The 14,473-nt window shown below is 43.3% G+C and overlaps 1 protein-coding gene across 3 annotated transcripts in view; it reads right to left on the reverse strand.

Moving 5' to 3' along the window:
• AKAP13 (A-kinase anchoring protein 13) overlaps positions 1–14,473 on the reverse strand; it is a 343,718-nt gene that overhangs the window by 12,402 nt on the left and 316,843 nt on the right. For all 3 annotated transcript variants that reach the window (XM_050967379.1, XM_050967378.1, XM_050967380.1), the window contains 7 exons: positions 14,116–14,364; positions 7,719–7,795; positions 6,078–6,259; positions 5,912–5,994; positions 3,268–3,447; positions 2,175–2,339; positions 2–72 (listed from right to left, as the gene is read on the reverse strand). In XM_050967379.1, the coding sequence (XP_050823336.1) occupies positions 2–72; positions 2,175–2,339; positions 3,268–3,447; positions 5,912–5,994; positions 6,078–6,259; positions 7,719–7,795; positions 14,116–14,364 (1,007 nt within the window). The remainder of the gene's footprint in view (position 1; positions 73–2,174; positions 2,340–3,267; positions 3,448–5,911; positions 5,995–6,077; positions 6,260–7,718; positions 7,796–14,115; positions 14,365–14,473) is intronic.

Genomic DNA, 14,473 nt, shown 5'->3' on the forward strand with positions numbered 1-14,473 from the left:
CCTTCTTCAAAATGCTGTCTGATTCTGTTCTCCGGAGATCCTGAGCATCATCACCTTCATCTTTCTCTCCACCTAAAAGGAGCACATCAGGTTGGCACAGGTCATTGATTTTTTCAAACCCCAGATAAAATCCTCAGTCATTAGCAATTGCAAAATGGGAAAAAGGACTTGAAAAGTGGATGCACGTCACTGAGCCATGCTCTTCACATATGTATGTTTGCTTCCTATTTGTACCAATAAATACCAACCATTGATGAGAGAGAGTGGAGAAGAACATAGATTAGAGACCAGCTTTGGATTCAAATAGTATGCTGAAAATTTAGCAAGCTGACTTGAGGGTCATCTGTTAGAAATCTCTCAATTCCATAAACTGTTTCCATTTCACTAGCACATTTGGTCTGGTCTCCAAGACAAGTTGTTTTAGAACATGTAGTGTGAGTGACAACTATCAAGTCAGATCTTACTACATCAAGCTATGTTTCAATGCTACCTATGCAAACTGGACTTGGAGGACTTAGACACTAGTAGTGCAGTATATGTGTGCAAAGTATACTATGCTAGTAGTTCACCCACAGCCTTGCACATTAGAACCTTGGAATTTTGATCAGGACACTTGATTTATCCACTAGGATCTTTAATTTCCAGCTGGACAGCCCACAAGAGTGCTTCCAACTGAGACATACCACGTGAAAAGACTCACCTGTGCCCATGGCACCCCTCTAGTAGTTTTCTTCCATTGATTTCAAGGTGCTTTACCAACATGGTATAAGCATCCAACCCTGCTTTGAACGGCCTACAGCACACCACATGCAGTCCAATCATAGCCCCTTCCTGGAGTCTGGCTTTACTGGTAACTCAAACAAACAATAACCAACCCCAAACCGCAGCCTATGCTATCTATCCCAGCAATCCTTTCATTCCTTTGGAGGGTCCTAGGACCTGCCACTGTCCTCCATGTAGATGGGTAAAGGATCATTTACTACTATTTTACAGATAGGGAAATAAGGTTATGACGCTTGCCCAAGGTCACACAGGGAGTAAGTGGCAGAGTTGGGAATAGAACCTAGGTTTCCTGACACCCAGACATGCGCCTTATCCAGTAGACCCTACAGTTTCCTCCCAAAGCCTCTTCAAGATCTCTCACTATCTAATTCACGAGAGCATATCTCTGCAGAAGCCCAGGCAAGGTAAAGGGTGGGCTAAGCATTGAAATCTCAGCAGCCCAGCCGGAGGCTGTCCAAAGTATTGCTGCACTAAAAAGCAAGAAGGTGCAATCTAAACAAAATCCCTAAGGTTCCCTGAGCCAATGCATTTTCCATTGGTAGGACAGGACCTGCTGGGAACTTTGTGGCCTTCCAACGGCTAAGAAACTCTTACATATGGCACACAGCAGATTGTTTGGTGCTTAAGCTTACCCTGTAGTGCAGAAACAGCAAGGCTGGAAAGGGGGTGGGGGAGCCCGGTACTGAAACAGCGATGCTAGCATAGCACAGCTTACCACAGTTGGGGTGGGAGGGTAGGAGAGAGCACACAGGGCTGAATTCTGGGGGGTATGAAAATCTCTGGAGCCTGCTGTAGACAAACAGCGAGTTGGGAAGCAGTGAACTGTGCTGCCAAACTAAATACTCATTCGCTCGGCTGTGGGAGACTAAATTCACCGCGGGGTTGACATGCTCGATTGCGTTTGGTTCACATGTGTGTAGAGAGCGCAGGGAGGGAGAAGGAAAGGTGGTGTTAGACCACAGCTAGGACCTGAGTTTGCTCTCAAGCTGGGAAGCGCTAGTCCACTGGAGAGGAAGGAAGAGGGCTGCAGATGTAGAAGCACTGAAGCGGAAGTGAAAGAAACAAATACATAAGTAAGGCAAAAGCATACTGGGAAGATGGTTTGAGAGGAAAGCACAGGACTAGAAGTCAGGAGAGCTGGCATCTATTCCCTGCTCAGTCACAGACCTTCAGGAACCTGGGACAAGTCATTCCACAATTATATGCTGCACCTTCCCCATATGTCAAATGGGTACAGGGATATTTACCAATCTCACGGGGAGGGTTGGGAAGCTAAATTCGTTTAGATATATAAATACCTTGAGTTCTTTGTGAGGGAGCTGCCAACCAGGTATAAGGTATTATTAATACATACATACATACATGCATGCACAATGCACAGAAATACTTACACTTGGATGCATTCATCTGATGACTGTCAAATCCTCCAAAAGTTTCTGCTCTTCTAGGAAGGGAGATGGGGCCAACTCCTCCTTCTTGCTCAGAGTTTGGCAGCAGGTCAGCAGCCCCAAGTGCACTCCCTAGACTCCTGCTGATCAAGCTTTGCAAATATTCAACTGAAAGGATAAAAAGCCACAGGAAAAAAAGGTCCATTAAAAAACATCCTCAGTATTTACTGACTAATGTGTTTTTTCTTCTGGCTTAGAGGTGTCAGGTCAGTAAAATGAACACATTTGTTTGTATAAAGATTTATTGGATTTATAGAAGACCATGATGCAATAAGAGAGGTGCAGGTGCTCCACCTGCAAAAATATAATGGTACATCAGGCCATAACTCCAACACACTGAGTCTTACATGTGCTTTCCATCGCCCTCTTCCCCCTTGGCAAATGTTCTTGGTACATTCTTGCACAAAGGCAGGATTTCTAACTTCAGCCTGCTGTATAATTTACCCAGGGAAAGTGGGGCTACATCTACTTGTGGATTTTCCAAAAGACTCAAGAGCCTCTTGTGGATACCAGACCCATAAACTCTTGCTGTGATATGGAAATCCGTTTAGCCTAGCCGTCATATTCTATTATGTGGCAGGAGGGGAGTGTAACCAAAGATAGCATGGCCCATGTTTCAAACAAAGGACCAGATCCAGGGGTGTAACTGAGTTGCACAGAACACAGAGCAGTGTGTGGTGGGCAGCGGGATGAAAGTTCATTTTTGCACTGCCCTGACACAGCTCAAACTCTGTGCAGGGCTTGCTCCCCCTGTGCTGGATTACTAGCATGAAGACTCCCAGGTACCTTTACTGCTTTCTTCTCACTGATCATCATCATCCCCTTCCTTTCCTGAATTGGTGAGCCTTGTCTGTCTCACTTGCTTTACTCTCTGAAGATGGGACTGTGTCTTTACTTATGTTCAATATTATTATTACTGTTTATTCATGATCAGAGAAGGGTCATTCTCCTGAAGGTGGAATGTGAGCACTCATGAACTCAACACCACATGGCTGTTTTGGATACTGTAATTAATGGGACCATTTGGTTTGCTTACCCTCGTTTATTGCACTTTTCATAATGGTCTCCCCTTTTTGTGCCTCCTCTGTACCGGACCTGAACAGCACTCTGGAGACTGAGCCATCCTCTTGCATGCTACAGTCAGTGATATCCCGGAAAATCTTCTCCTTTTCCTCCAGCAGGGCCAGGATCTGCTGATCTTTCTGCTGAAGCTGTTCTGTGGGTGAACAGGGGAACAGAAATTTAAAACAGAAAACAATGCTACCCTAAGGAAACCGAATAATTCCTGTGACATGGGCCCCATCATGTGGTAAATCAAAGAACAGCAGGAATTGTGTGCTGCTTACAATTTGAACGGCTACATTTAGGCCTTTCAGTGTTGTCACAGCCATGTTGGTCCCAGGATACTGGAGTGTATACAGAGTCTATAAGCAGGCTTGGCAGACATTGATTTTATTTTTTAATTTTTTTTTTAATAATTTTGATAGATAATATCAACATTTATTTTTAAGCTTCCCCCCCTCCCCAATTTTCATCTATTTAAATGTATACAGTTGCAGGAAATTAGGGCTTTTCCCATTTTTATTGATTTAAATTTTCACTGCTGCAGGAAGTTACTGGGAGGCAGAGGGGAGGTGTCAGACAATAGAGAGTGTCAGAGAATTATTTAATGACGGTAGATGATGAGATTCAAAACGTTGGCGCTTTATAACCATTAAAACACAAATTGTCAACATCACATGTCGAAAATATACAAAGTAAATATCTTCAAATCAAACTAAGTTCTCAAGCAACACTTTTCTTACTTCATCTATCTGCAGATTTAGATTTTTATTGATAGACAATTTTTTTGGTGTGTGTACAGTGAAATTGACATTTACTAACATTTACTAATAAAAAATTAATCCTTCCAAGCCTCTCACAAGGAGCAGTCCCCATGGAGTCAAACTTTGTTTCTCCAAATGAAGTTGGGAGACATGAAACTAATGCAGATCGATGAGGTGTCACTCTCACAGATGCATTTGAGACACGTTGTGGGTCATAACCTCATTTCAGACCATCTAGGTTTAGACACAGTGTGACTACAGTTACTCTAAGCAGCAAATACCAGAGTCAATCACCAGTAAAAAATAAATTCTAAACTGTTTTGGGCTAATGCTCCCAATGAAACATTTCAGAACCCCCAGAGAGCTGGGGTTCTCAGCAGTATTGCATTCCTAGTACGCAGGCTGCTCAATGCTCAGTTTTCAATATAAATTCATAAACACAATGGTGCAAACACTGCAGGATAACAGTCCTAGGGGATCACTGCACTTCCCAGGTGATTGTATTCACTTGGCTTTTGACCTTTTTTACATCTCAGACCTGAGGGGAGGCTACTTGAGGGTGAAAACATAGGTAGGCACTAGGCACAGTCCTCCTCTTTGTGGTACCAGGGCACTATGCTTCGCACTCGTTTCTTTGGCCTCACTTCTACTCGTAGGCAGGAGTAACTTGCCAGCCATGCTGCGGTACTTGCACTGATCCAGGATTGGGCACTCTTGTGCTCTCTGCCCTGCTTGTTGGCTTTTTTACTTTGTATTTAAATACACACCCCTGCACCTGTGCTGCAACTACAGCCAGCAAACAGAATTTCTGCAGCTACGTTGGCCATTTGGTGTCTCAGAAATAAAGTCAGCACAGCAGAGCTCTGTCTCAAAAGACGTCTGCTTCAAAAGGACACATCTCACCCTGGGGACAGTATTTATCTGTTAGCAGGAAACAGTTAGCCTGTGACAATGCTCCCACATGAATGGCACCTTAGCTTTTACAGCGTAGTAAAGTAACTGCGCTAGCGATACTGGCAAAGGCACATATTATCTGCGCGACCAATGACGCAGCAGAGGAGACAGCACTGAATAGGTATATTTCTTCACTCTTTACTCCTCCTTCCACAGCCAAAACACCCTGCATGTTGGGTCAATCCCTCTAGTGAGGAGGGCTCTCTGTAGCTCCAAGCCCTGGCTGGTGGGTATTACAACAGCAGCTGTCTCAGCTTCCTGTACATCTAGGGGCTGAGAGATGGGGACCTGAACCCTAATTCTTTCCCAAATATCTTGCCACTCCTAGACCATGCTGGCCTAAGCCACAAAATGCATTTTCTTCACAGCTGAAAGCCACTGGCACCTGAAAAGAACTAGAATATTGACTAATAGAGGCAAAAGAGAAGCAGAGTACCTGACATATCAACTATCTGCCTGTGCCTCACATGTGTTGCATCACACTTATAAGAGCTTTTTCTGAAGGCACCAGTGGAGGCCATCACCCCATGGGAAGTCATCTCCCTGTTCAGAAGGACACGTCGTTGCTTCACTTCGGCTGCAGTTCTGCTTTAGTCCCAATGAGGAGGGGAGAACTCATTCTGTCAACTTTCAAGCCCAACTGAAAACTGGGGGTTCTAGATTTGGACCAGAATTTGAAACTTTGGAGATTCAGAGCTTTCCACGGAACTGGCCCCTAGCAGCCTTACAATCCATAACAGACTGACTTTCAAACAAGGATTTTAATTGTTCGCAAAGTTCAGGCTTCTATCTTTCCTGAAAAACCACGATTAAAATCAGAAATGGAAAAAAGTTTCACAAAACTCTACATTAGGTTTGCAAAGCTTCACCCAATGATTCTCTGAGCCCCAGCAGCCTTACCTTTTAATTCTCTGGCTTTGGTGTCCAACACTCTCTTTTCCAGTTCTGATTCACTAGGGATTCCTTCATCTTCGTCTTTGTCCCTGCATGAGAGATACATCTCAATTACTACCACAACAAAGTATGTAAGAAACATCTAAACCACACAAATAGCGTGTTAACTTACATGGTGTTAATTGTGTCCTGAATTATTTGTATCCAGCTATTGCGTTCCTCCTTGGAGCTGGCATGGACTTCTACCATCTCTGGATCTTTCACTACGGTGGTAATTAGGAATAAACCCTTTTCCTCATGGGCCACTTCTCGTACAATCAGTTTCTTCAGAGAGATTACAGTGGATCTGTGGTCCTTTAGATGAGAGAAGATTGGTGAGAAGACAGACAAAAAGCACCAAAGCTTTAGGCTGGCAAAAACTGCTCAAAAGCTCCTAGTGTCTGCAGTCACACTTCCTTCCTACTTGTGAGCACCTTTAGCAACTACAGGCCAAAAGAAGTGCTAGCCTCACCCAACATGTGTATTCTGAGAGTAATGTATTTCACTGAGCCCAGAACGCTGGTATCACCTTCCTCTGACCATTAAGGAAGAACTGCCCTCAACTGTCCCTGGATACAATTAAAAATTGCCTTTGTGGTTTTCCAGACTCTCCAAGAACTTGCTTTGATCTCACATCCTGCTGTCTGTGCTCTCTATTCTTGGATTCTTTATCTCATATCACCACTCTCTGTATGGCTTGCTGGTCCCTGTTTCACTGCCACTGCCTTTGCTCTCCCTCCCTCAGACTCCTTGCATCACATCCTCTCTTCACATTGCACCAAAATCCTTCCTGTTCTCTGTAGCTTAAAGCCGACTCTCGCTAGGGAAGTTTTTATGAGACTGTTGCATCAAGGATTCCACGGAAGATTATGTGCAATGAGCTGTTAGGGTCACTGTAATATCTCTGTTACCACTGAAAGCTTCTCTTTCCACCTGTGGCATGCATAGTCCAATGGGCTCATTTGTGATCTTTACAGAATCACAGGGGTTTTTGAGGGGAGGGGGTATGCTTTAGCAGAGGTTTGCCAGCATGACCCTTGTGTGCAGCACAGCCAGCTGAAGAGCTAAGAAATGCCCTGCGCTGGCAGCAAGGGGGTTGGAAATGTGGCTCAGTGAATGGGAAGAACAAGAGGAACAGAGAAAGTCTCCTCTTTGAAGCATGCATGAAAGATGCATCCCTGCCGGACCCGTAGCTATTCACTGGTTTTGGGGCACTGACACCTTTTTTCATCAGGTCAGCATGTCTCATCACCTGTCTATTTCATCTAGGACTCTCTCCAAAGCTCCTGTTTTTGTCGACATGAACTGGTCCATGACAAATATATTCCTATAGGATGCTGCTTTGTGAGCTTCTCAAACTTCATTGCAGCAGTAGGGTTTTGTTCCTGTGCTTTTTGCTTTTTAGACTGATTTATTAGGTCTGTTTTTTCTGCAGTGATTCATTTGTACACAGTTCACATTCTTCCCTCCTAAGTGAGCAGGATTTGCACAGGCTGATGAAGAATAAATGTATCCAATGACAGGCTTATTTTCAGAGCCAATTACCAAATGTTCAAAATCACCGTAGAAATCACTGAGTAGGAGGGGGAGAAATTAAGACACGTTTTCAATAGAAAATAATGAAGTCTGCTAAGGAAACAAAACGGTTATATGCAAAGTGATCTGTCCAAAAAAACCCGAAGGAATGTAGCAGGCAGTGATATGCTTTCATTGCTAAATTCATACTACGGATCATCTCTGTAAAAGAAAGGAAGAGAAAACACCAAAGCCTTACCAATGAGGCAAAGACATACTTCTGGTCTTTTTCCTGAAGGAATATCAGCATGTCTGAGAGGAGGACAGCCTGAACCTCTACAACAGAGAAAAAACATCGAGGTTTAATCACCAAATATCTATCTATGTCAATCACTGGTTCCAGTGCCTACTAATACCTTTTATTTAGCAATACCGTGCATTCTAGAGCTCCTGGTAAGCATAAGAGTGATAATTCAGGCTACTCTAAGAAGGTGGATTAGTCTGTTGTTTGGTGTGTTTTGCTTCCTGGTTAGTAGGAACTGTAATCATTGCAGAGACAATATACTCAGCTCCTGGAAAGAGAACGGCCTCTATCTCTATAGTGACTCCCCTGGGCAATGTAAAATCACCACTGAAAGGAGTCAGATGGGATATTCTTTTCCAAACCACAAGCCCTCCAAGAGTCGTGGAAAACTGGGGAAGTGGAAGCAAGGGATGTTCCCTGAACATACACCCTATTCATTCAGATAATCTATATTTTTATCCTCAAGCAAAATATCTTTTGGTTTTATTGCTCTCCTCTAATGAGTGGTGCAAATTATCTTGTAACAACACTTGTCAGCGGCAATTTCTTCCCCAGGCACTTTAACTTCAGCAGCTAATGTTGACTCTGCCCACAGATGTATATGGCTCTCTCTGAATTCACGAGGAGCCAAACAGGTGTGCCTCAGAGGGGAGAATCTGACTCAGGCAGGAGAAAAGAATGAAATCCAAAGAGGATGAATATAAAATTCTGAATCAGAGCAAGGATATTTCCCCAAAATACACATTCTACCTTCCAAGTTGCCTCATGATACATCACAAGATTACATAGTAAGTATTGAGTGCGATGCCCCACCCAAGCCCCACCGCACAAAGAGTTTCTGTGTAATACACTACGAAACTTTGTGATATACAGATGAGGTAACTCAAAAGCTAACTCATCCCCTGCGTAATTCCTTCCAGGCTTGTTGAAGGAACAAGATCCCTTTCAGATCAAATATGAACCAAACTTCTGCTGAAGTCTCAAACCAAACCCAAACCTCTTTGGGGGGTCTGTAAAAGTTCAGGTAAGATTTGTTTTACTTTGGTTTGTTTTTATTTCCAACTGCACTTTCTGCTTTTGGCACAGAGGAGGAAAGACCAAAATACTTCAAGAAAAGCTATTCCTGTGTTTCTCCTGGCTCCAGTTCCAAATCCCAGAAGTTAGGACAAGCAGGTTCTAAATTTTTGGATGCTTTCCCATCTGGAACTTCTGACTCATCTCTGCTGGCTAGCCATTGGCTCTAGTACTGGGAGCCATTATTTCTATGGGAAATGCATAATATAACTTATGCTAACTGAGATCTCATGAAAGCGTAACCCACATGCCAAACAGGGAGATATCTTTTTCAGCGATCTACTGGGGGTGCGTAGGAATGAGTTGTGTCTGGGTCACTGCTGCTAGGCAGATGCACAATTAGCTCTCCACACTCAGAAGTTTCTGGAATTGGGTGTGGTAGTTTTGGGTATGCTCAATAGTTCCCTGTTGCTGGACTCAGACTTCATGAGGGCAAGTAGTTAGCCTTTTGCAAAGCAACTGCCCTACCTGCACTCTGTGAGTTGGGACAGGCTGAGCTGAGCAGAGCAGAGCAGAAAGCAGCTGTTTTCCCTAACTCCGAAGCATTTTGCAGCAACTTGGTGGTACTGTTCACCCAGCAGGGAAGCACTGGCAGTGTTAATTATAGAGGGAAGAAAATGGGAGGGGAAACTAATTTATTTTACTTTAACTATATACTCTGAATGCTGTTTAATTTTAGCCAAACTGTTTTAGTTTAAATTGTCTCAACCAGTATGATTCCCCAACTTTTATTTAAATGTGATAATGAGGAAAGAGTCATTTACATTTTTCTATTCTCAGTTTTGTTTCTTTTTACCGGATTTTTTTAAATCTATAAACTTAACTGAGTGGTTAGTTAACTGACTAGCTGAGTGATTTCAGCAGAAGAGGAGAATCTCTCCTCAGCAGAATCTCTGCATGGATTCCAACTGAAGATTTCTATAGGCAAGTGGAGGCAAGATGTTGGTTTTGACTCAGTGGACTGTATAGATTTGATGATCAAAGACTAATTGAGACTCAGGTGAACTCAACCGAAGCTTTTGGGAACTCTGAGTTTCTTCTCACTGTGTTTCAGTGGGGACTGACCTGTTTAAATGTATTTTTTTCTTTATTTTTATGTATACTGTAAAGGTAATACATGTGGATTATAAAGTAACCATGTAATGTTGTAGAAATTATGTTGTAATTATTATTATTAATGTTTTTTTATCATTTTATAAACTTGATACTTAAGAATTAAGTTCATTCCTTTCATTCTTCTGGATTTGACTGTAGGGAGGTTGACCTTGTGCAATCCTTGCTGAAAATCCTCAGTGACTAAATTCTGAGTCTCCAGGTGCTTTTCTATGGGGGTTGAGTTTTCTTAGGCACTGGAGAAGGGCAATGAAGTAAACTCTAGCATCCACCCAATGATTACTACAGCAAGAGAAATAATTTGCCTTACCACCGTCCACAGTCACAAACATTACTAGGAACTAGGGCTGTCAATTAATTGCAGTTAACTCAAATGATTAACTCAAAAAATGAATTATGATTAATCGCACTTATAACAATAAAACACCAATTGAAATATATTAAATATTTTTGATATTTTTCCACATTTTCAATATTGATTTCAATTACAACACAGAATACAAGTGCACAGTGCACACTTTATATTATTTTTTTATTACAAATATATGTGCTGTAAAAATGATAAACAAAAGAAATAGTATTTTTCAATTCACCTCATTCAAGTACTGTAGTGCAGTCTCTTTATCATGAAAATGTAACTTACAAATGCAGATTTTTTTAGTTATATAACTGCACTCAAAAACAAAACTGTGTAAAATTTTAGAGCCTACAAGTCTACTCAGTCCTACTTCTTATTCTGCCAATCGCTAAGACAAACAAGTTTGTTTACGTTGACGGGAGATACTACTGTCTGCTTCTTGTTTACAATGTCACCTGAAAGTGAGAACAAATGTTTGCATGGTACTTTTGTAGCCCGCGTTGCAAGGTATTTACATGCTAGATATGTTAAACATTCATATGCCCCTTTCCATGCTTCGACCACCATTCCAGAGGACATGCTTCCATGCTGATGATGCTCGTTAAAAAAATAACGTGTCAATTAAATTAGTGACTGTACTCCTTTGGGGAGGAATTGTATGTTTCCTGCTGTTTTAAATATATTCTGCATATATTTCATGTTATAGTAGTCTCGGATGATGACCCAGTATGTTTGTTTTAAGAACACTTTCACAGCAGATTTGACAAAATGCAAAGAAGGTACCGGTGTGAGATTTCTAAAAAGAGCTACAGAACTCGAACAAATATTTAAGAATCTGAAGTGCAGTCCAAAATCTGAGAGGGATGAGGTTTAGCGCATGCTTTCAGAAGTCTTAAAAGAGCAACACTCTGATGCAGAAACTACGGAACCCAAACCACCAAAAAAGAAAATCAACCTTCTGCTGGTGGCATCTGACTCAGATGATGAAAATGAACATGCATCAGTCCGCCCTGCTTTAGATCATTATCAAGCAGAACCCATCATCTGCATGGACACGTCCTCTGGAATGGTGGTTGAAGCATGAAGGGACATACGAATCTTTAAGCGCATCTGGCATGTAAATATCTTACAATGCTGGCTACAACAGTGCCATGTGAACGCCTGTTCTCACTTTCAGGTGACACTATACACAAGAAGCAGGCAGCATTATCTCCTGCAAATTGTAACCAACCTTGTTTGTCTGAGTGACTGGCTGACCAAGAAGTAGGACTGAGTGGACGTGCAGGCTCTAAAGTTTTGCATAGTTTTATTTTTGAATGCAGTTTTTTTTGTATATAATTCTACATTTGTAAGTTCGACTTTCATGATAAAGAGATTGCACTACAGGACTTGTATGACGTGAACTGAAAAATACTTTTTTTTTGTTTTTTACAGTGCAACTATTTGTAATAAAAATAAATATAAAATGAGCACTGTACACTTGGTATTTTATGTTGTAATTGAAATTAATATATTTGAAAATGTAATAAACATCCAAAAATATTTTAAATAAATGGTATTCTATTGTTGTTTAACAGCGCAATTAATCTCAATTAATTTTTTTACTTGCTTGACAGCCTTACTAGGAACCTAGAAACCATCTTTAAACTTTCCCTCAGAAAGATCATATCATATTTTTGGAATCTAAATTATCCTCCGATGGCACAGAATATGGAGGCATGCACTCATAAAACCCCTTATACTTCCACCTCTGCAATCAAGACATTCTTTGGAGACATAACATGGTAACTTTCCATGCATCACATCTGTTCCACACACACCAAAGAGAAATGGCCAAACTCCACTGAAGCCCCAGGTACCAAGTTTATATGCCTGATATTGGTGGAGAGCGAAAACAAGCCCAACCTTTCTGATGGGGTGGAGTACAGCATTGGCAGCTCTTGGCAAGCTTCTGCTTGTGAGTGAGAGAATGACTAACATGATTCCTATCTCAAAGTTCACTTGAAAGATTTCAGGTCCCAGTTCAGCAAAGCAATTAAGCCCAATGCTTTGATGAGTTGGGGATTAAATGCCTTAACATTTTTTTACTTACATTAGTAAATGAAAATCAGTTCAATAGTTCAATCAGATCCAGCAGCCAGCATGTGGCTCTTTTACATGGCTTCTGTCCTGCAGGGAGTGGGGGCTCGGGGCTTCAGTCCCCAGGATGCACCTGCTGGGGCTCAGGACTTCTGTCCCAAGGGAGGCGTCTGCTGGGCAGAAGCCCCTAGCGCCACCACCCTGCCACAGGGCAGAAGCCCTGAGCCCCAGCAGGCAGGCCTGGCTCTCGAACTTCTGAAGATTATCGTATGTGGCTGGGAGGGTTAGTACATTTGGCTACCCCTCGTCTGTAATGTGCATGTAATAGAGAATACCGCAGTTGCAGGGACGTCAGGGAAACAGAAAAGCAGTAATGGTTTGGAGCAGCAGGCTCAGACATTTCAGAGTAAAATAGTGCAGGCCTCCAGTGGAGACTTACTTCAGTGTAACATGTAATGCAATGCTGGGTCTGCTGAGCAGCTCCGGGGAACTTTCGAATAATAGAAATGTCATGCTGCTCCTAGGCAGCAAAACTGGGAACTGCAATGGCTGCATTTCACATTCAGTGTGCGTATTTCCTAGAGCCAATGGATGTGTATAAAACCACAATATATAAATATGAATTACTGCCTTGCAACCAGAGCACTGTGCTGATCCACATGGCCAAGAGATACACATGGCTAATCACATTCCTTAATTAATTAGCTTCGGTGCCCTCCCACTGCAAGCCCTCAGTGGACAACTGCACATCACTGTTCACACCAGCAACGGCGCTATCACGCCCTGCTGCTCTCATTCTTAATTTACTCTTGGTGGCCAATTTTCTTTTAGTCTGGATCCCAGGACTCCCAAGGAGGTGCCCCCTGGAAGAGTGGGGTTGGTTCTATCATGAGCTGCTCCATGACTGCTGAGGAGCCAGTGGAGCCAGGATGACAGTGAGTGAGGTTTCCCTTCCCTGGGGAGGGGAGGAAGGAGGGGGGCATTCACCATCACACCCTTCACTTAGCTTGCTGGGCAAAGCTTGGAAGGTAAATAAATAAGCAGCATCGGTGATAAGCAGTAACAGAAATAGCAGAAATACTTGTGGTAGTAATCTAGGGTGTTACTAGGAGCACAGGGAAGGATTTTTCATGGTTTTTACTCTGACAGCACCTTTCTAGAAACAGAAAAATCAATAAAATAATATGAATAATAAATGGGCCAGCAATTTCAGAAGAAAACCTGTGTACAAGGCAGAGGACCCACCAAGCCAAAGGAAAGAGAATGAAGTCGCAAGATCAGGTCCGGTGCTTCCATTTAGGCGGCCTAGGCAATCGCCTAGGGCGCCAGGATTATTGGGGGGCGGCATTTTGCCGGCGGGGGGCGGCAGGCGGCTCCGGTGGACCTGTCGCAGTCGTGCCTGCGGAGGGTCCCCTAGTCCCGTGGCTCCAGTGGAGCTGCCGCAGGCATTCCTGTGGATGGTCCGCTGCTCCCGCGGCTCTGGTGGACCTCCCACAGGCACAGCTGCGGCAGCTCCACCGGAGCCGAGGACCAGCAAACCCTCTCCACAGGAATGCCTGCGGCAGCTCCACAAGAACAGCAGACCAGCGCGCGGGGCGGCGAAATGGCCGTGCACCTAGGGCACTAAAAACACTAGCGCCGGTCCTACGCAAGATGGATGAGCCCTGCCATCATCTGGGGACAGGAAGGGTACATCCTTTGAGTGCAGGATCTGTAGGATTTTCTCACCTTTCAGTCTCCCAGCTGTGTTTTTCAGTGAGACAGGCCCATCTCGGATGAGCTTCCTACGTCTCAAGTCCTCCCTGGCAAACATCTGGCCACTCTTCATCCTCATGATGGACTTGCTGTCCGTCCGGGTGTAGATCTCGGTAAGACGCGTTTTCTTTTCATAGTTGCTGACTTTGCTATTGACCGCAGCTATCACATCTTTAACCAGGTTTAGCGACTGGGTCAAGTCTTGATGCTCCACTTCGTTTTCTTAAAGGAGTGAGAGAGAGACTTCAGTTTCAGTGCACCCTTATTGTGAGTATGCAGAGCCTAACGTCTTACTTCTCCCCTTTCCTTTACCACTGAGTCATCAAACGCT

The sequence above is a fragment of the Gopherus flavomarginatus genome, chromosome 9 (assembly GCF_025201925.1).
Source record: "Gopherus flavomarginatus isolate rGopFla2 chromosome 9, rGopFla2.mat.asm, whole genome shotgun sequence".
NCBI lineage: Eukaryota > Metazoa > Chordata > Testudines > Testudinidae > Gopherus > Gopherus flavomarginatus.